The 23,494-nt window shown below is 36.8% G+C and overlaps 1 protein-coding gene across 2 annotated transcripts in view; it reads right to left on the bottom strand.

Annotated features, from left to right (window-relative positions):
• Positions 1-23,494, bottom strand: part of CNTN6 (contactin 6) — a 283,185-nt gene that overhangs the window by 106,227 nt on the left and 153,464 nt on the right. For both annotated transcript variants that reach the window (XM_060631587.3, XM_078442810.2), the window contains exon 5: positions 13,818-13,913. In XM_060631587.3, coding sequence (XP_060487570.2) covers positions 13,818-13,913 — 96 coding nt within the window. The remainder of the gene's footprint in view (positions 1-13,817; positions 13,914-23,494) is intronic.

Here is a 23,494-nt window from a genome sequence, read left to right as displayed (position 1 = left end):
ATAAGTGGACGATATATATACATATTTATATATATATGATTTATATTAACAAGTGGATGATATATATGATTTTTATATATAAAATGGATCATATATATATATAAGTATATATATATATATGATTTCCAGAGATTAATTGATGTATATGTATATGTTAAACATACCATAAAATGCACAGATCTAAAACATTCAGTTTAGTTATTTGTAACAATTATAAACCCTATATAGCCGCCCTGCCAAAATAAAATATGGAACATTTCTATCTCTTCAGAAATTCCCTTATGTCTCCTTCTGGTCAGTCTCTACCATTGTAACTACTACCTAATTTCTATCATCATAGATTATTTCTGTCTATATTTGGATTTCATAAGAATGAAATCAAATAGAATGTACTATTTTGTGTCTGATTTCTTTTAACATATATATATTTTTAATGTTCATCTACGTTGTGTGACTATCAGTACTCCTTTGCTTTCTATTGCTGAGTAATATTCCATTTTATAAATAGACCACAATTTGTTCAGCCACTTTCTTGTTGATGAGCATTTGGATTGTTTCCAGGTTGGGACCATTATGCATTAGGTTGAAATAAACATTCTTTTATAAGACTGTCTATTGACATTTTCATATCTCTTGGATAGGGTCCTAGGAGTGAGACTTAAGGTAGATAGACATGTGTTTAACTTTATAAGAAACTACAAAAGAATTTTCCAAAGTTGTTGTATCAGTCAACCTCTCTACCAGAATTATATATGTGAGAGTTACAGTGTTTCACATCTATGCACAAATCACATGTCTATCTTTTTAAATTTTAGCCAGAAATCTTGGAACAAGGAAAAATATTCTCATGGATTAAGGTTTTTAAGTGTGATACTATCTGAAACCTAAGACATTGTGTATACCATGAAAACTAGGTAGAACTCAACTTATGTCTAAGGAAGTAAAGAACATAACTGGTTCAAATGCGGAGGTACTGGGGGTGAAGAAGGGAAATACACATGGTTGAAAACATCTTCACCTGCAGATGAACTTGGAAACCACACACTAGGAAATCACAGCTCATAGAACAGTTGAAGCAACTAGGGGCCTCTTGGTCAGGCAGAGGCTCTGGCCATCATTGTCATCTGCACTTTTATTAAAAACGGGTGCAGAAGCATGATACGGTAAAGCCAAAAGAGACTAATTATTTCTGATATGTTCTAGAAGTCTACCCCAGGTGGAAGCAGACCGGCTGAAACATTTTTCACTAACCTTACTGAATTTAAATTCTCTAAAGGATGAGGAGGCAAAACAGATCGATAGCTATTCTTCCCTTGAATTTCATCTACATAGAAACACTCATGAGAAAGTGGGAGTATGGGAATCTTGCCATCTTTATCACCTCTTTCACCGAGGAAAATATATAAAGCATTAACAATACACTATCAAAGATTACGAAGCAGAGGAATGATGAGCATTGCTTGAGATGTTACACTTAGGAAACCAGACTTTAGAAAGCATAAAAAGAAGGAAGGAAGGAAAGAGGGAGGAAGAAATAAGAGCCTACAAATAGACCATTAATAGTGGGGAGGAGCCAAAGCATTAAATTCTAACAATAATTCATAAGTTATTTTAGTAAAAATGAATTCATCTATACTGACACAACTCTGATAATTCTCAGGAAGGAATAAAATATGAGAGGATATGTCAGAGAACAATCAACAAAAATGCCACTTATGTATAGAATGTGAAAATGCAGAGAGTGGCATTAAGCCTATAAAAGTAGTATTCAGATAGAAAAAAAATCAAAGATGTATGGTTATGTGCAAAGTATGTTGTAAATCAAGATATTTAGTATTGTGTGTATGTGCATGTGTATATGTGTGTCTATATAAATTATTTAATTCAGCAACCTAGAAATGTATACGATGGTGTTCTTAGGGTAAGAGAAAGAAATACAAAAGACTTTTACTCTCTACATAATGTGTTTCTGTCATATTACAATTTTTAATTACTATATAATATTTGTACAAATTGGAAAAATAAGATGAAAATAATGTCAGGAAAGCTAAACACCAGAATGAGTTACAACTTGTAAAACAATAGATGAATAATATTTTTCATCCTTACTCTGAACTGTTCAGACTGGAGTATTATGTTTTATTCAGAGCACATTAGAATCATGAAGCAAGCTTGTTAAAATACAGATAGCTAATGCTACTCTTAGCAATTTGGTTTCATTATATCTGAGTGAAGTATCATGGAATCTGTATTTTCAACACCCTACAAATGGCTCATGTGGGTGAACTGGAATATTATGTTCAGAGCACTTCTTATTGGAAGGGGAATTAAAATTCTCAAGTATATCAAGAGACAGATAACCAACATAGCAAAGGCCAGAAATTAAGTCACAAAAGAAAATGATAAGAACTTAGATTGTTACCCTGGGAGCAGGGTGGGGAAGAATAATTGAGCTGTCTTCATAGACTGAATTGCTGCCAGGTGTATGAAGGGTTAAGTAACGCCCTTTCTCTTGATGTCCAGGAGGCAAAAATAGGACTTTGGCTGTTGGGGGTTACAGAGGGCTATACGGTCTTTAATAAAATGAAGACCATCCTAAACTTCAGGACTATAATAGCAGGTGATTTATGAGGTAACAGCTCTCTATCAAAGATGACAAAGCAGAGGAAAGATGAGCAATGCTTGAGATGTTACGAAAAAATATTTATTTTTGCAATGAATGGGAAGTTAAAGCTATGAATTGTCTACTCCACCCTCAACGTTCCTTTGATCTCTCTAAGAGTCTAATGCTTTTAGATCAAGTATGCATAAATGCAATTCACTTTTTATTTTTGAAAATATGCCTTGACATTCTTGTCCTGTTCCTGAGTATTGAATCTTCATTGCTTTTACAAGTCTCTACTGGAGTCTTTTATCATTTCATGTGGTCTCTTGCTTCTAAGTTTCTTTACTGATGTCCTTTGCTGCTTCACTTCTAAGCCTAATACTCTGTCTCCACCAAAGAGAAGATGCTCAAAGGGTTTTTGTTTGAAACTGAGAGCTATCTAGATAGTAAATTTTTCTTCAATAAAGAGAGAAGGAAAAAATGTAGTTCAGATTCCCTTGCTGTCAGTGACTCCTCATCTTTTGAACCTTTTGTGAAATAAAGACAATCTTGAGCAAATTCCCAGGGCTATGTCCCAGCTTAGGGATCTTTATTCAATTCTGATTTGGGAAGAGGAATAATCTCTAGTTCTATGAAATCCAAGGTAACCCTCTCACTTAACAGAAATTACAAGTTGCCACTAATGCCCAAGAAATCTTTGTATTCTTTACCCTATAATCTTGAGACCTGAGACTGTAATTTCCATTTCTCCCTTGGTGAATTCATTTTCACTTTGCTAAAACTTTCTGATCTATCCCTGCATGTGATGTATCTTTCTTCAATAGTGGAACATTTAGAAGTTGCCAGAAGAATGTGGTTCAGAAATAAACAAAATTATATAAAAAACAATGAGCACTTTTATTTCATACCTGTTTCATCAATCCATAAATTCATTTTGTGAGGCTAATTGGCTATTAATAATATGCCCATTAAATAGTACAGGGTATTGGAGCTAAAAGTATGAAAATAATTTCCCCAAATCACATTGTTTGCAGGTGCAAGGGGTAGGACTTGAACCTAGCTCTTTCAGATGCCAAATCCCCTAGGCTATTCTTCCTTACCCTGACACTTCTTTCTAAACACCCAAGCTCTCTGCCTATCCAAGCCTACTGAGAACTAGGACACCTGTTCCTCTCTACCCATCCTCTCCCTCCATCAACAATGTCTGTCCTGTGTTCAATTTCCTCAGAATCTTACAGAATGAAACGTTAATCTGTCACTCTCAATCACTTCAACCTGTTTGTAGCTAGTACTAGTGGGGAAGAGTATGCATTTTTTAAACCACTAAGAAGTAATTATTTTCTCCAAAATGGCCTCACTAGAATAGAGATTTTGAAACTTCAGCGTGTATCACAATCACCTAGAGGACTTGGTAAAACACAAATTGCTGGGTTCTACCCTCCCGGTTTCACTCTCAGTAGGTCAGGAAAGGAACCAGAGAATTTGCACTGCTAACGAATTCCCGGGAAATGCTGAGACTGGGGGCGTCTCAGAACACTACTTTGAAAACCATTAACACAGTGGTAATTCTCAATCTCTTCTGCATAATCATACTAGGAAGGGAAATGGCTCAGAGTTTGACAAAATGGTGGCCATCTTGTATATTTCTCTTTGGGCAGTACGTGGGAGCCTGGAAAAGAGGATGTTCCTCAGTTCATGGATTTGCGGCATGTCTGGGATGGAAGGGACCTAAAGATCCTCCAGGCCCAACCTTCTCTTTTTACTGGTGAATGAGAAGAGGGGAATATGGCAGTAGTTCTGTAGTAGTTCTAGAATCCAGGTACCCCTTTGTGCTCCTCTGTGAATTGGTGAAGAAGTTAAGCTGCGAGCCCTTCCAGTCACTATATTTTCCATCCCACCTTTCTCCCTTTTCCCTATGGGCCACCTATTCCCATCCACCCAAACAGCCAAGCTACCGTGGGGGCTTTTATCTACTTTGTTCCTTCATCAGCCACTGTAATGCTTAATTTGTATATTTTTAATGGGGAAAGAAAAAAAAAACTTACAAATTAGAAGTTTAAAATTCTTCCCATTTGGCTTTTCTTAATTAAATGTATAATTCATGAGCCACTTAAGTTGAAACCATTGAATTTTTAAATATTTTCTCCACCATCGATGACATTTATGTTATTAATGATTGTGATGCATTTTCCCTGTGATGATTCAGCAGTAACATTAGAACTGAATGATAATTGGTCCTTCCTGAAGCACTGCCTGTAGTTTCACATTGACACCATCCTCTACAACTTTATTATTAGAAATGGCAGATCTGCAGTAAGCAATTGAAGACTCTATCTGTGTTCCCTCGAGCATACAACAAACACTGTTTTCCCTAGAGCATGGTTACATTTTGACATAATTTACAGCCCTATATCTTGCACTGCAATATTTAAAACACAAACACAAGAGATCCATGCTATTGTACCCATTATATGGGATGTAATTTTTATTAGAGGAGAGGTATCCCATGTGGAAGAACAATGACACTGAGAACTTCTATTGGCTCTGTAAGATAGACTTCGAAATTGGTAGCATGTGTCTAGAAGTAGAAAATGCATGAGAAGAATAAAGAATCTGAAGCATTGTTCTCAGATTTAGTGGGCAAATCTCCCCTTTGGAATAACCTGGAATGCGTGTACTTTACTGTAAACCTTGTGAAATGCTTTGGAGTTAAATGTGACTGGCTGTTGGGTGGTAAATCATGGGTATGCTAGCTCAGCGGCAAAGACCTAATCCAAGAAAAATAATTCCTTTTCTGGGTTGAAGTCATTGATACTGGTATTGAGCAAGTTTATGATGCAGCCCAGAACACTGCCCTGACACCTTTACAGCCACTCCGATTTGAGTTCCCATTTGTTCCACAGTTACTGCTTAACCACCTAGGTTTTATTAGATGCCTTTTGATTTATACACCCGTGTTCAGAATCATGGAGATAGCTGCTTTTATCATTTACAAACAACCACTAAGTAAAGGCCCTCTGAGTTCCTATTAGTGCTAGTTTCCAAAGAACTCTGGTACTGCTCATGTCCTAGAGAAGAAATGAAAACACAGCCAGTGTCTGAGTGAACTTCTGAGAAACCTCCAATTGTAAGGAAGAGGGGCAAATCATGAAGGCAAATACACAAAGACCAGACTTCCTTTTTTCTGCTCAATTCCATCCTCCATAGATGAGCTAAATACAGAAAATGTAAGTGATGGACTATTTCAGTGGTTCTCAAGCAAGGGTGATTTTGCCTGAGAGGGACTATTTGGCAATGTGTGGAGATATTTTTCCTCCTCTTTATTGGGGGAGGGAGTGCTACTGGTACCAACAGGGCACAGGCCAGGAACGTTGCTAACCATCTTCACAATACACAGAACACAGGACTATCCCTATCACAAAGAATCGTCTCATCCTTAAGTGTCAATAGTGCTGATGGTGAGAAACCCTGGGCTCTACAAATGGAAACAGGCTGTAACACAAGACTTGTGTCTGATGTCATGGAAAGTAAGATAAAACATTCTTACTGGGTATGAATAAGATTCTGAAAGTAGACAGAGGAAATGTGGTGCATAGGACTCTGGTCAGCTACATGATCTTTCTGATTCTAACATGTTACAGTAACATTATGCAAATTAATTTACCTCCCTGGGTGCTGTTTACATAATCTCCAATAGAGATAAGAGGACTTGCTATTTCCATTTATACTTTATTCAGCAGTTATCATCTATTGTGGGCCAGATTATGTCAGATCAGATTAGGCAGGAGAATAAATGCAGTAGTGTTTACACTCAACATATGTCTTCTCGGTCAAGTAAACAATTACTTCTTTAAAACAATTACTCAATTTCTAGAATGGAGACATTTTCTTTGAAAGTGTTATATGAGTTGAGGTACAGAAAATGCTGAGCTGAGTGCCCAGTGTACAGGAGGTATTCATTATCTCATCCAATCATATGCTTTAAACACTACTTACACATGGTGTTAAAAGAAAAAAAGAGAGACATAGACAATAGGTCCCAAATGGAGTCACTGGTGCTAAGTCCCACATTGGCAAACCAAATTCCAGTTTCAGCCTCTCCCAGAAATGTGACCCTTAACCAGGCAATCTGGAATTACTGGGTCAGCACTTGTGAGGCAATCCACCTGACAGACCCTATTTGTCCTCCAGAGGAAGGTGACCTTGCCTGAAACAATTTACTTCGCTCGAGCAACTTCCTTGTTTTGCCTCTTTCTGTCTCTAAAAGTCTTTCATTTTGTACAGCTCTTCAGAGCTCCTTCCCATTTGCAAATGGTTTGCTGCCCAATTCATAAATCATTGAATAAAGCCAATCAGATCTTTAAATTTATTCAATTACATTTAGTTTTTTAACAATGGTAACTTCTAAATTGATTTCTCCAAACCAGAGCTTTCCCCATAAACATGTAAATCCAACTGCCTACTCAAAATTTTCATTGTTCTATCTAATAGACATCTGTAAGTTAAAATGTACCCAAACAAATTCCTGATGTCTCCCATTCCAAAATCTGCTCTCCCTTTATTGGTCTCATCCCAATAAATGGCATTCCATTCTTCCAATTGTTCAGTACAAAAACTACTCCTCTCTTTCTCTTACAGTCTACGTTTAATCTTCCAGGAAATTATTTTAGGTATACCCTCTGAACATATAGTGAAAGATGGTTACTTATTCATCTGTTTGTTGCTATCATCCCAGTTCAAGCCATCATTATCTCTCCCCTGAATCACTTTTAACTCCTTATATTATTGCCCCTTTATGGTCTATTCTCTAGAGAAAATTTTTTTTATGTTTATTTATTTATTTTGAGGGAGGGAGGGAGAGAGAGAGAGAGAAAGCGAGTGAAAGCAGGCTCTGCACTGTCAGCACAGAGCCCAATGCGGGGCTCAATCTCACAAAGTATGAGATCATGAAGTGAGCCAAAATCAAGAGTCAAATGCTTAACCAAGTGAGCCACACAAGTGTCCCAATAATAAAATTTTTAACTGGAAGTCAGATAAATTATGTCAGTCTTTTGCTCAGTACCACACAAGGCATTCTAATCTCAGTCACAGTAAAATTCAAAGGCTCTAAAATAGCTCTAAAGTAGTGCTTATATCCTCATCTAGTCTCATGTTTGCACACTTTTCTTTCTCTATACTGGTTTTATTGCTATTCTTCTAATGTGCCAGATACAGCCCTACCACAGGCCCCTTGCACATGCTGTTCCCTCTGCCCAAAATGCCTTTTCTCGATGTCTCACTCTCTCATTCTTTTAGTTCTTTTCTCAAATACAAACAAAGCCTACTGTGGCCTCACAATATACAATGGCAACACCCACCACTCCTGACCCACTTTAGTTTTCTCCCTAGCTTTTATGACCATCTGTCATATTTTTATACTTGCTTATTATAAGATTCATGAAGGGAAAGACTTTGTCACATTGTTCTCCACTATCCCTAAAATTCACTAAAATGAGTGGCTTAGGATGTACACAATAAATATTTGTTGAGTAAATAATAGTGCAATTTCAATAATGATGGCTATCACTGTCATTACTATACCAACAGGCAACTCTTGAGCCTGTCTGCCTTTTACACACTCAAGCAACCCCAAAGTAATGCTGTTGTTGCTGATTTGTCCTACTTACTAAGAAAACACCACTGTCATTTACTTCAGAAACAGAAGGGGGAAAAAAAAAAACTAACTAGGTAGAAGGCCATATGAAAATTTAGCACTTTTTCCTCTATGTAATTTTCCTCTTGATTCTATAACATAATTTTGAGACTTTGCTGAAAATGATTTTCCATTTATGTTGAATTGCCAACATTTTTATTGATGAAAATACAAACGCTGGGCTCAAACAGCAGTGCTATCTTCCTACCACAGACATAGATGCTCCAAACTACTGGCATAAATTCAACTGTTGTACCAACCTAAAAGTTTTATCTGAGAAGACAATGGAATATTTCCTCTAAAACAAACTTTAAGCCTATGATGTTTATGAGCCCAGGATTGAGAATTTTATATTGAGACAATAAAGGGAGAGAATGTGCTTTACTTTAGATATGATGAAACTATAATTTCACAGTGAAGGTGATCTTAATTATTTTAGACAACATGTACCATTCTTTCACTCTGTCATTTTAAAAGAAAATTTCAGGGGTGCCTGGGTGGCACAGTTAAGCATCTGACTTCGGCTCAAGTCATGAACTCACAGTTTGTGAGTTCCAGCCCTGCATTGGGCTTTTTGCTGACAGCGAGGAGCCTGAAACCTGCTTCGAATTCTGTGTCTCCCTCTCTCTCTGTACCTCCCCCACTTGTATTCTGTGTGTGTGTGTGTGTGTGTGTGTGTGTGTGTATGTGTCAAAAATAAATAAAAGGTTAATTTTCTTTTTCTAAATAAAGAAAAAAAACTTCATGTGAAGCTGGGTTAACTCACTGCACCCATGAAGATCTACTGATGGTTTATTTTCAAATTCATCCAATACCTTTGGCTTCAAGTTTTTCATCTCCATTCAAAAAGTTCAAGATAATTTTGAGTTCAGTGATGTTGCAAATGACTTATGCAGAATCTCCATTAAAGTGACAAGGCTCTTAAGCAAAAGTACATCCTTGAGGTGAGTGAAAACCCATAGTAGAAAGACTTCCCTGCAACAAAGTTCATAGTCTATCTCAAGGCTCAGTGACCCCTCCCCCAAATGAATAAGCAAAATAAATAGTGTATTGCCTCTTTTTGTCACATAAACCTGGATACAGAGAAGAGATCATAGAATCCTCTAGAGACCTAGTAAAGGAAAGGAAAAGTCTTTTTAGCTGACTAGTAAATTTTAGCTTTGCCAAGCACCAAGAGGCTAACTAGAAGACTTGTATTTTTCTTTCTTTCTTTTCTCTTTTTTTTTTTGTTTTGAGACTTGTATTTTTCTGACATGGGTATCCAAATTATGGATAATAACTATAATAGACAATAGAAGGAACTGTTGGAGATTGTGTAGAGATGAGGGAAGTCATAGACTACCAGTGAGAGAGTTTAGGAGAAAGGAAAACAATGTCTAATAGGGTATAAAGTGTTTCAACCAGATAAACATTGTAGCACTCTCTGTGGTCTTCAGGCAAAAGTTTCAGAAAAAATTTATATTTCTCTGTAACATTCCAGAATTATATTTTTTTAGGAAGATGGAAACGGGGGCTTAATCTGGCTCTATTGGCATAGATTCAGTCACATTCATGGAGTTTATCTGTAGTTAAGAAATAGGATTAAGGAAGCAAATATACTTCTCTCCTCAGAGTATAGGGAATGATTCCTGTTTTGTGTCCAAATATCACATTTCTAAGAGATAAAGCAGAATGTGCCAGTTTTGTGTTCTGGCATTATTGCCTAGGTTTCTTTCTCTTTCACTATGGGTCCCTTTCCTTTCGAATAAGCTTTATCTATAAATTCTCTCTTTCTAGAAGAACAGCACACTCACAGTTACCTTTAAAATTGGGTAGGAAATATCCACAAGAAAGCCTATTCTGAAGTCAGGACTCCTTTGGTCTATATGGAAAAAAAAAAGGGGGGCATCAATAAAACAGCACCTATTGAGTTTGGTTTATGCCGATTACTCTACTTCACTGAGTGATCACTAATCATTTATATGGGAAATCCATCTACACACTTTTTCCTTTTGTTTTGTTCCTGGAGCCATTTTCTTCCCCCAGGTCAATTTATAGAATTCAACCTATTTGATAATTTTTCTTAGTCTCCCATAGTTTTTGTTTTTGGCTTTTGTTTTATAAAACAAACTACAATGTATCTGATAGGCCTGCTTGTTTTTAAAAAAAAATTTTAATATTTATTATTGAAAGAGAGAGTCAGAGAGTGAGCAGGGGAGGACCGGAGGGAGAGGGAGACACAGAATCCAAAGCAGGGTCCAGGCTCTGAGCTGTCAGCACAGAGCCCGACGTGGGGCTCAAGCTCATACACCGCGAGATCATGACCTGAGTTGAAGTCAGACGCTTAACCAACTGAGCCACCCAGGCGCCCCAGGCCTGCCTTGTTTAACAAATGTTTTCCAAGTTTTTTTTTGTTTTGTTTTGTTTTGTGAATACACTAGAGAAAAAATATATATAACTCAGAATGTTCTGATAACATCATGTTTAAGATAATTTCTCCCTTATCTTGGCTAGAGAGATTTGAACTTAGAACGAATGGATGTGAGGGGTATTCTTTGCTGTTGGCTCTGAAGATGGAAGAAAACATGTGGCAAGAAGTGCAGGCATCCTCTAGAAGATGACAGTGGCCCTTGACATCTGGCCAGAAAGGAACTGGGGTAAACCTGAGTTCCACAATGGCGAGGAACCCAGTTCAGCCAACAACTTGAGTAAGCCTGGCAACCGAGCCTTCCTCAGACTTGTCAGAAAAGAATGCCATCTGGTCATGACTTTGATTTTGTCCTTGTAAGAATCTGAGTAGAGACACCAGCCACATCATCCTTTGGCTTCTGACATATAGAACTGTGAACTAATAATTGGGTGTTGCTTGAAGCTACATATATATACACACATATATACATCCTAAACCAGAGAAAAATTACAAAGACAAAAATGTCTATGTGTAAAATTGGCTCATTTTAAACCAGCTGCCCACTAAATCAATTTGAAGGTTATCCAACCAATATGTTTCTCTACATTCTTAAAGTCTTTCTTGGCACAATTCACCTTCACAGGAAGGTGAGAAAGGAAAAGGAAGAATAAAGAATTGTTTCAAATGAGCCAGTTAAAGACACTCTTAAAACTCTTAGCAAACCTGGAGGTGTAAGAGTGTTGAAACTGATACACAATCTGAGGTTTAACCATTAACTACAGAGCTTTCTATCCAAAGGCATTTTTTTTTTTTTTGGAAGTCAGAAATTCCTCTACTAGAATCTTGTCTTCATTTACTAACTGAAAACTGATTTACTTAGTTTATCTGACTCTTGGTTTCCTCATTCAAAAATGATTATTCTTAATGATCAGAATCCTGGGAATGAGAAAATCATGCAAAGTCCTTTTTGCTCATGATATCAAGTCAATAATTAGTAGTCATTGTTACTAGTATTAATACTTTCCTCTTCTAATGAATTGATGACTCTTTGTATAGTTGGATCAAAGGGTGTCTGTCAATATTCCCCTCAGTTTTGATTGGGAGAACTATAAAGAACAGAAGAAAAGTATTCCAGCTTTTCTGCCTTTGTAGAGATGAGGAAGCATGTGCAACCCCAGGAGCTCTCAGGATGAAAATTCCTACAAGCCGGATGAAGTCAATATTGACAAATACCTTGAAATCCTGCTAAAAACATATGATATAATCAAATTTGGTATCAGACAAATTTGTCATAACTTGCATGCAATAGCCATTAGTTATTCACTTAAAAAGGTCTTAATGGAAGGCAGTTTTTGTCTATGACTTAATCTCATGGCATTAAGCAGAGAGAACTGTTACAATAAGGGTCTTACATGCTTTAGATGATCAACACATACTTTAATGGTGTTAGGTAACAAGGTAATAGGGAGAGCTTTTCCTATCTGGCTTCCTTTTAAAAATATATGACATTCATTTACAAATATTTGACATTTCTGCTACCTTCATTCAGGGTAAACAAAGTTGAAAATAATCTTCAATTCTGACAAGATTCTTTGACCAAAGTCAGAGCATAAAATGACATAGACTGACATAGACTGACAGCACAAAACAGGCATGATTTTGCCTGTCTTGTCATCTTAGGTTATGCCACTAAAAATAATTTCCCTATGGTTAAAAAATAAGCGGCATTATATTTTTTCAATGCTGCAGAATAATACTATTTTATCTCAGATAGCATTGAAAACAGTATAACTCTCCCCCAATATTTTAGGTGAGCATAATGTTATACTACTGTGTAATATTTTTGAATAAAATATTGTTAACTTCTAATCAGTTTCTTTTTTTTTTTTTTTTTTGCATCAGCATTTCATGTAACTGTGTAAAAATGAAACAAATGGAAAAATGTTTTCAGGTTTTAAAAGATCATAAATAATATTCTGTTTAATATTAGGGGTAAAATAGCTTTCATTTTATTTTTAAATATTTGTTATATCTGCTTTCAAAATTCTCCCATTCCAGAGTGGGACTAAACTATAAAAGGGCTGCTCTAGGAGCCACTCTGGCTGGATTTGGAGCTTGGCTCCAGGACCTATCAGCTATGTTACCATAGACTAATTACTTAACCTCTCTCTACCTTATTGTTCTCATTTGTGAAACAATCATAGTATTTCTTTCATGAAGCTGCTATGAGAATTTTAAAAGTTAATACATGTAAAGTACTTAGATCTATGCTGTATAAGTATTAGCTATTATTATTAAGCTAACTATAATATAGTCAGTATGATGCTGAATTGAACCAAATCAAATGACTCCATGGATATTTTGATGCTGCTTATTCCAGATTCACTGTTGGTTAAGAATCTACCATATTTTACCAAATCATTTGACCAAATGCAACCCTGAGGGGGTGCAAATGAGTAGATGGTTTAGGTCCTTGGCAACAAACAGGTTAATTCATGGATCAGTCCAGATTCTTACCAACTAGAGATTGGTGTCGAGTGCATGTTTTCACCATTGCTAGGAGATACTCTGATTTGGTGCCATCCAAAATTTGCTTGTAATTAATGTGGTAACTCTCCTCTTACAATAGTTAAGGTGAGGTTCCCAAGAGGAATGTTGGAATTTGCTTTTCCATGGATGTCCATAGTAACAATGAAATAACAATCTCATCTTTCTTTTCTGAATAAGTACTAGCCATTACACTCATCAATTTGCATTCATTAGCTCACTCAACATTCACAACAGCACTGTAATACAGATTATCAGTTTGTGTCTCAATTCTACAGGAGAGGAAACTGAGCCAAAGGAGGTTAAACAAATTGTCTCCTGTCATTCAGGGTGACAACATTAGATTGCATCAGGGGTCATTTTTACTTGGTACTCAGGTACTCATTTTCACTCGAGTGACTGCATGAAAAAAATTCTTTTAAAAATGATTTACAATGGAACTGTTCAGATGCGATAGGATGAACTTGAAGGGACTTGAAGTTCCTTTTGATTTGATGAAGAGCTATCTTTGACTTCAAGATGTGCCTTCTTTACTCATCAAGAGACCACATTAATGGTGTGACCCAAAGTACCCCCCACCATACCTCCAAAGTGTGGTGGTGGGCCACAGAGAAGCACCACACCTTGACCTTCTCGGACGGACACTGTGCTTCTTGTTTTGGTTTCAAAGTCTTCAATATCTTGGAAAACAAACAAAACAGCTTTAGAATCATCTTGCAGTAACAAACACATTAAAGAAGAATCTCAAACTTATTTTTATTCTTAACAGTAATGGACACCCATACTTGGCTGACCAGAAGATTTAGTTGATGATCAATTTATCTACACTGATTTTTATCTCTAAAAATCTCTTTTTTTCCTTCTTTTTTCTTCTTTCTTCTCTTCTTCCTTTTTCATATAATCAGAGTATGTGATGAAAACATTTATTAACAATACCTACTATCTGTTTACTTTTATTCTCCCAGGCAGCCTGTAGCCCAGCAGAAAATCTTTAAAATCCAGCACATATTTACTTTCTTTGCCCAGGGAAGGTGTGATTAAAAAAAAAAAAAAAAGAAGGTATGTATATGCAGCAAGTTTGCTGTAATCTTCTAGCATCTTAGATTAATGGTTGGTATTTGATGTGCACATGAAGTCTGTGAGAACTTAGGATGGAATAGAGTGAGGGAAAGAGTTGAATGTGACTGAACCAATGAGAAAGAAGGCATATTTTCTCATTTTCTTGTTCTACTCCTTCAAAAAGTAGCATCATGATCTTGTTTGGAGTGTTGTAATATCCTACACCATAAAACAATCATATAAATTCACTGTTAGAAGAAAGCTAACTAGTTATCTTGTTAAGCCATCCACAGGAGGTACAAATCTTTCAACATTCCTGGAAAATGGTCATTCAGCATCCAGGAATGAGTAAATCGTTGAACTTCTCTGAACCTTAGGGTTTTTCACCTGTAAAATTCTTTTATACATTCATTTAGTCTTTTAACAAATTTGTATTGAATCCCTACTCAAATGCAGGAAGCGTATTAAGGAGAGAACATGTATTGGTAAATGAATCAGGCATGTACATTGCCCTTATTGTGCTTGTTATCTAAGAGGAAAACTAGAACACACGTTAAAAAACAAAGCAACAAATGTATAATTTACAAATTGTGATAATTATTATGGTGTGGAGGCTGCTGGTTGTCTACAAAAATGATATATGCTCCCTTCTTCCATAATAATAGATTTGTAGATCAAATACACTTTTCCAACCAGAGGCTACGTTTCGCAGACATCTTCGCACTTCATACGGTAAGGAGAAACGAGTGAAACTTCTACCTATTATGTGTGAAAGGAAATGTCCACAGTTGTATGTTCTCCACCCATACCTTCAGCATCTAGATTGCCAATGACAGGAAAGATCCTGGTGAAGTTGAAAGAGCAACCATTAACCGGGGTACTTGAGTGATTGCATGGAGTACAACCACAGCTGATCTGGAACATCCACTCTGGATCATCATAGTAAAGATAAATAAACTCCTATATTGTTTGAGGCATTTATTTTGAGGTCTCTGTATTATAGCAGTTTAACCTTGTTTTTCTTTTCTTCTTTAAAATTTTTAATGTTTATTTTTGAGATGGAGAGAGAGAGACAGAACTCCAACAGGGGAGGGGCAGAGAGAGAGGCAGATCAGAATCCTAAGCAGGTTCCAGGCTCTGAGCTGTCAGCACAGAGCCCGATGCAGGGCTCAAACTCATGGATCATGAGATCATGACCTGAGCAGAAGTTGGACGCTTAACCGACAGAGCCACCCAGGCACCCCAGCAGCTTAACTTTTTATCTAACTGACCTATCTTGTAAGTGAAAAGAACAGGATACAGATGTCATGGATGAGAGACAGCCATGCAATGGTGATATGGAGAAGGGAAAATATTCCTTGCAGAAAGAAAAACATGTTTAAAAATCTAGATGTAGATAACAGCAGGGAACTTTCATAATATTAAAAGAAAGCACTATTCATGGGCACATAGTAGGCAGGGGTCAATGAGAAACTGCAGTAATCAGGACATTTGGGGCTATTATATTATAATGGAATTATATTAAAAGTAAAAAGGGAACACCAAGAAACAACTGAATAATAAATCAGTGCAAAAGTTGAAAAACATCCACAAGGTCATAGAATGGAATGCCACCCATGATTAGAAAGAATTTATTAAATATAAAGGACTCATGTGGAAAGTTCTTGGAAAGTGAGTTAGACTATTAAGTTAAAAAAGTGCTAAATATTGCTATGACCTATCCCACTGTGAAAGAATGAAGTAAAAACCTAAATATGAGCATCTCTTTTAATTGGTATAGAGAAAATTATAGAATATATATATTTTTATTATTCACCTTGGTTATCTCAAGGGAGTGAGTGAAAGATATGGAAGTGGAGATTATTAGATCTTTACCTACAGCTCTCTTTATCTTTAAAAATATAAAGATTATAAATTGTATGTGCCTTTTTTGCTTAACAACTTCACTGTAGTATAATTGAAATTAATTTGTGGTGTGATTTAGCGAGATTGAAGACTTCTATTTTGATTATTGTGTGTGTCTTATCCATAAGTTATCTAAATGACAATGTCATGTAAGCTATAAGACATATGAGCCCTGAATTCACAGGTGAGGCAAGGTCCAGATTTATGAGAATGAAATTTAACAGCATATATATAGCATTTAAAGCCATAGGAATGCACGTAATCCCCATGGGATGACTCTCAAATTTTTGGCAAGAACAATTTGGTAGATAGTCATCTAGAATCAAACTCTAAAAATCTCCAATATTTACAGGTAGAGTAGAGAACTATAGAGAAAGGAAAGAAGGAAGGAAGGGGAGGGAAAGAGGGAAGGAGAGAGGAAGACAGAAAAAGGGAAAATAGGTAGAAAGCGGCATCTAAGACATGGAATAAGATGCGGACAGAAAAATGTATTAGGCAACATGAAGGTCATACATAATCCTGACAGGAGAAATGTAAGTGAAATGATGGAGAAGAGGCTAAAGTGGATTGAGGGGTGAATAGTAGGTAGTAGATAAGAATATGGGGATCACAGGTGTGTAAACTCTTTAGAGTTGGCTATGAATGAGAGGTAAGATTTCGAGAACAGGGAGGAGTTTGGAGGGCAGGGGTGCTATATTGATATAAACAATTAGATAAAGAGATTGCTGATTCTAAGACACAGATTCGGGTGAAGTTCTTGAAAAGTCAGAAAAGTGGTAAGCAGAGCTCCTGTGGAAGCACTGACCTTTTTAAGAAAGGGGTATCAAGAAAAAAAAAAGATATTAATTACTGATAGAAGATAGACAGTAGGCTTATTTGCTGGTTAGATGAGAACATTTTTCATGTTGGTTTCAAATTTCACAGTGAAATGGATGGGACAGTGTTGGATAAATCATTGAGGAAGGGAAAAAATGCAATACATAAACATAAATCAGGGTTGCGGTAGGGATTAAATAAAATAATCAATTTAAAGTATCTAAACTACAGTGTGTTATAGAGGAAATAATCAATATGTGGTAATTATTGTGATTATGACATACCAACTGATCAAGTCATGACACTATATTTTCATCTTCCTGATACAAAGTAAAGATGAATGAATTTGCAAACACAAGTCAAATAGCATATTTTGGTTCCAATAAAATTTTTTGTAGGTGAATGTTTCAATTTGAAGCATCCTTGCTGTTCAGTTATTTCCCAAAGATTCTTTTTCATACATTTGCTCTGTATCCATGAAAAGTAAGAGGTCTGATATATAAATTTAGTAATTCTTATATACACTTGACTTTTAATAATACAAATATTTGGCCAATATAAACTCTACTTATCCCCAGCTCTACCCCCTTTTCTTCCCCCACCTGCTCTTGATTAGCAGCCATTCGCTTTACACTAATTCAAGACCTGGCATGCCTTGTTTGTTTCTTAGAGAGGATTTTTAATCAAATATGTGCTTTTTTTTTTCCTTTGGCCTTGAAAAAGCTAAATCAACCTACATATGTTGGTAACATTGATGTGAACTACTGCTTTGACTTGGAAGTTCTTTATGACTTGCGTTTGCATAATTTTAAAAGTGACTCAATAAGAATCAAGTTAACAAACTCTTTTTAAAACCAAAAATCAATATATTGTATCCACTGTTTCTATTTCTTGTTGTAACAACAGATGAGCATTTGAAAAAAATGTGTTTCCTACTATCATTACTGAAAGGTCCCATTAAATTGTCATTATTTTTTAATGGACACAAAAACAAAAACTGTCATGAAGGAGTAATGAGAATTTGAATGATTCTGTGAAATTAACAAGCTTTGGATTGAATTTTCTCAATGTCACATTGTTAGTGTGCCATACCCCCAGTAACATCAATCATGTTCTCAGTGTTAATCAGAAGCCATTATAACACATTGTTGATAAGATGGCTGTTATTTTAATATATTCTGTGTTCATTTCCACTTATATAGGATTTGCTTGTAACATAATTTCTTCATGCCTTTTATGATTACAATGGGGTGTCTAATAGTTGACATGAAAGGAAATCAACATCTGTCAAAAGTCAAACAAGTCCTGTTAGCTATCAAAACATAGTCATTCCAAAATGATACTAGTTCACAGGTTTTAATTAATAATTCAGATTTTAAAACTGTTTAACAGCACATAAATGATAGATAAAATATAATTTTGCCTTATTTAAACTAGGTGCCATCTTATGTGAATATACTTTGATGAAGATCTGTTTTTGTTTTTGTTTTTGTTTTTGTTTTTAGAGAGAGAGAGCATGTGCTTGTGTGCTCACAGGTGAGTTGGAGAGGGGCAGAGGGAGATGGAGAGAGAGACTCTTAAGCAGGCTTCACGCTCAGCGCAGAGCTTGATCTCACAACCATGAGATCATGACCAGAGCTGAAACCAAGAGTCACACTCTTCATGGACTGAACCACCCAGGCACCTCTGATAAAGATCTGTTTTAAGTATCCAACGTGTAGCCTTTTTGCTAGCCTGAGGCACGATATATTTCAGATTATTTTGAGTCAAAGGCTGACTGAATTAGGTAGCCATTGGAGCATTCAATGAAATTTTCTTTGCTCTGTAACTCCTTTAAAGACTAGATTTATTCTTATATATGGAGAGGCCGGAAAGAATCACCAGTTTCTATTTTTGTCCTATCCATTTTTGCTTAAGAGAAAATAGCTTAGTGTGAGATCGTTCCCTGAGATGGTCTCAAATTCTGTATTATTTGGAGAAATTCCCATAAACCACAAAGGTGACCTGCCCAGGCTGTCCTTGTGCTCAAGGTGTAAGTCCTGCAGTGACGGTTGTTGTTAAAGACCTCGATTGTTGAGGTTGCTCTCATTAAGCCATTCTGATGACCATGGCTTATCGGATCCTGTGGTTTTATTGCTGGTTTTGGAGGAAGCATTTGGCAGGAGCATAAGCAAAAATGCAGTCACAAACAAGGCTCTGTTCCAAAGGCCAGCAGGAAGTGCCTGAGAATGGCCCATAAAATGAGCTTTAAAGAATTATAGGGCCATATGCTCTCTCCTGGAGCAACCAAGGTACAGAGGAGGGACAGGGGCCACCAAAATGTACTTAAAATTAAGTCCAAGCAATGCTAAGTATTGCAGCATCTAATTGTAAGGACAATACATCTTTGCAGCTGCCATGTGTAGGAATGAATCTCAGCCTAATTAAAGTGAGAAAACTGTATTATTTGCTGCCAAGGCATGAGGATCACTATCAGAGGATGTGCTTGGCAACGTCAGCCCCTGACACAGAAGGAGGCCAGTGGTCTGCCAACTCTCATAAGCTTGGAGGAAGGCTATGGGTGCCCAGGGTTCATTTACCCAGAGCAGGAGGACAACACCCACAAAGTCAGGGATTGGGACAGATATTCACCAGGAAAACATGCATGCTTCAAGCAGGACATACTACAGCTGAGTTGTTTAAAAGCTGAATAATAATATCAACTGGATCTTTATCCACTTGCCACACATTATTTTAATATTTTAAATATTTTTTTCTTTTTTGCATATGTCAAGAATAACTACTACATGCCAGATGCTCCGTGAAGTTAGTTTCATTGAATTCTCACGGTGACCCTGGGACACAGGTACTGCTACCACATTCACTTAACAAAGAAGGAAAGTGAGGGTCATAAAGGATCAGCAACAGAGCAAAGACCACAGTTTCTAGATGTCAAGACCAAACTGAAAAGGAGGTAGTCTGGTTCCAGAGCTCACACTCTCAATCATGATGCTATTCTGCTTCCAAATGCTCACTGGGGTCTTCCTGCCACTTACAAGATATAAAATAGGGCATAACTTCCACTCCGTTCAAACAAACAACACAAAAGGTTAGTGCCTTTCCAAAGAATCTGCAAATTCCTGGATTGGGGGAGGAAGTACTACCTTTTCAAGTTTAGAAATTGTTTGATTCCCAATATCCTCACTTTTCAGAACCCTCGTTGTGTCCTCTCCAGGTGTGTTTCTTCATATATCTCCACCCTCACATCCCTGCAAACAAAGACCTCAACAGCTTAGCTTGGCCAACATAGAGAGATACTCAGCTCCAGCCCCTCCCAATAGGAAGCACCACCACCGCAGTATTTGTGCCTGTATCAATCTTACGGATTTAGTGAGATGAATCCAACCAATGTTCGATATTTAGTTCTTAAAAATCTATAGTTCTTCTCTCTGTTGTTCATGTCTGCTCTTTTTCTTCTATAAACTTCCCACTCCAGTCCTCTTTCAGGAACAGAGAGAAATTAAAACCCTCCCCCTCTCTTCTACAAAGTTCACCACCCTCCAGCTCCCACTACCACACTCTGAAACGGAAAGATCTGCCCTAGTTCACACAGCTTATAAGTAAAGGAAGTAAAATTAAATTCCAAATACCATGACTCTAGGGGGCATTTGCTTAACTGCCAGACTGTACTGCCTCTCTCAGTAGAGCTTCCCCATTACACAGACCTTATGATCTGCCCCCAAACCAGAGACAGGGCTCATTTTCTCTCTCTGCATTTCAAAAACAATGCTAATTATCTGCTACTTTGAGGACACTGAATCTGATTTTTAAACTCCAAGGTTTCTTTTACTGCTCTTTGTTTTTGCACCAGTAGAATACTACTCCCCCTTTGCAAATCCTGCATTAGTTTTAGCACAGAAGGTTTGCACCGGAGTCAGTAGCACTGAAGAGTGCCTGCTCACCTTCCTGAACAGTCTCCACCTTGGAGGTATGTGCTCTGTTTTGGCCTATGGCAAAAACATTTTGCTGGGTGAGAAACCACTGATACCCTGCCCAGCAAAAGGGAAATGGTGAGAGATACCAAGAATAATTTTCTAGTTCTGTATTAGTCTCATGGAACTCCTAGATATGATATTCGTAACTTTTGAAATCCAAGTACTCTTGAAGAATATCAAGACATTATAGTAAGGTTATTCTGAATTCACATCTCCTCATCGGTTTTCCCCTTTGAAGAGGGCCACTCACGAGAATATCAAATTGTTCATGTTACTCTTTCCTTTTATTTACTTATTTTTATCGGTGGTTTGGAGTAAGCTGAAGATCTTGGTTCTGTAAGTAATTTTCCCAGGCCTTTATTAAGTTGCATACAAAAACACCTTTACTTAGACCATTTTCATTTTCTACCATCAAGTTCAGGATGCTATATGCTCAGCTACAGTGTTCATGATATTATTGTTTTTCCTAGCATAACTCACTAACATAACATGACATAACCTAATAAAGCACAATGCTATTGTCAAATCCTGTAAAAGAGGCAATAGCTGAGTCTCAATATTGAACATAAATTGGGAATGCTAATATCTAAGCATGAAGTAAGGAGGTATTTTAAGAGCTTCTGGTGTCAAATTCATTTATAATCTGAGTTAAAATTCCTCCCCTCTTTTTTTTATGTAAAAAGATTTTTATAAAACTTCATAAATAAGTGGAGAAGTTGTTTCTTGGTTTCCTGGGAATAATGAATTCACTGAGAATCATTTCCTTATGGTGCTTAAGAGAAAAAAAAAACATATAGGATAATAGTGAGGAGGGGCTGATATATTCTTTTCTATCAGCTGAACATCTAGGTTTTTGGAGAGAAAAGTATTTATTATATGGAACATTGTGAGCAACTATGAAATACTCATTTGGTCTATTAAAATGTACATGTAAGACTGAATTTGATTTTCTATAAAGAACTCATTTGTCTGACTAATGCTGGGATAGCAGTGACATCTACAACCAAAAAAAAAAAATACACACACACACACACACACACACACACACACAAATACTAGATATGGCCTGTTCCCAAATTGCCTCTTATTAACCTTTCATATTCCCTACAGTTATAACTAGCTGGATGAAAGAGAAGCAGAGGGGAATGATGGAGCGATGCAACTTTGATAGCATAAGATAGACTGAGATGTCAGATTACTTAACTGAGATGTCAGATCTACACTGCCGTGGAGATCTTCAGTGTTTCTGGAAAGAAAAGAAGCAATCTAAGTAGGCATGCAAAGATTAAACAAGCCACTAATGAATTCTGTACAAGGTTATCACTGAAGAAATGAAATGATCGAGAGCACAGGTTTCAGGTAAGACTCTGGGTTCAAATGGTCACTTCAGCACATATTTGCTTTGATTTAGGGCATATTAGTCTGTTTATATCTCAGTTTTATATGCATTTTTGAATATATATTTATTTATTTTGAGAGAGAGAGTATGTGCATGTTAGCAGGGGAGGGACAGAGAGAAAGAGGGAGAGAGAGAATCCCGAGCAGGCTCTGCACTGACAGCATGAAACTTGATGCGGGGCTCCATTTATGAACCTCAAGATCATGACCTGAGCTTAAATCAGGAGTCAGATACCTAACCAACTAAGCGATCCAGGTGGCCCTAGTTTTTTCTAGTTTTACAATGAACCTAATAATAGCATGTGTCACACAGGAAAAATGATGTAATGTCTTTAAAATGCTTAAAAGGTATTAAGCGCAAAATAAATGATGTTGTGGATTTAATTATAGCATTGATGATATACTTGCACATCACCAAAAGTTGGACATTTTGAATTTTTAAATGGGTTTCATTTCCATTTTTCATTTCAGTATCTGATGATTTAACAAATCATGTTTTCTTAAAGACAGAGCCTGAAAATTCCTTTTCTGTCCATCCAGTGCCCAGCTCAAATGCTCAGTGAATAAATAAATTTAAAAAAAATGCCTTAAGTCAAAAGTATGTGAATTTTATTCCAAGTATTGCCACATCACGTTGTATTTCATTACAGACCATGTTTTGCCAACTTGACAGGACTTGTTAGATGGAGGGCCATTGAACCTCTCTGCTCAGAAAGCAAGGCAGCTCAGTGGGAGGCAGAAATCACTTCTTGGCTTGGTGTTTCGGGAGCCAGAAAAATCCTAGACCACCCTGCTTCTCCCAGGTCATGGGCTGTGCCTTTTGGCATATCTTCATTTTCCCACCTTTTGTTCTTTGGGGAGGACAATGCTAGCACTTTTTCAGTCAGTAATCTCTAAAGAGATTTCTTTGGGCTGTTTGTGTTTGCTAGAATTTATGAATGATACATATAATTCTTGAGTGCACAAAGGGGAGTTTCTAGAACAGGTCAAGTCCTCAGATGAATAAAGGAGGCAACAGTGCGTGTGGAAGATGGGGACTCAGTGGTGTGTGTCAGTAAAGTATGTCTTTCTACCAAAATGAAGACGGGAGGATTTTGCTGAGTCCTGAC

Source organism: Panthera onca, chromosome A2, assembly GCF_046562875.1.
Source record: "Panthera onca isolate mPanOnc1 chromosome A2, mPanOnc1 haplotype 2, whole genome shotgun sequence".
Taxonomy (NCBI): domain Eukaryota; kingdom Metazoa; phylum Chordata; class Mammalia; order Carnivora; family Felidae; genus Panthera; species Panthera onca.
Note: the sequence above shows the minus strand (reverse complement) of the source record. Positions and strands in the feature narration are given on the sequence as shown.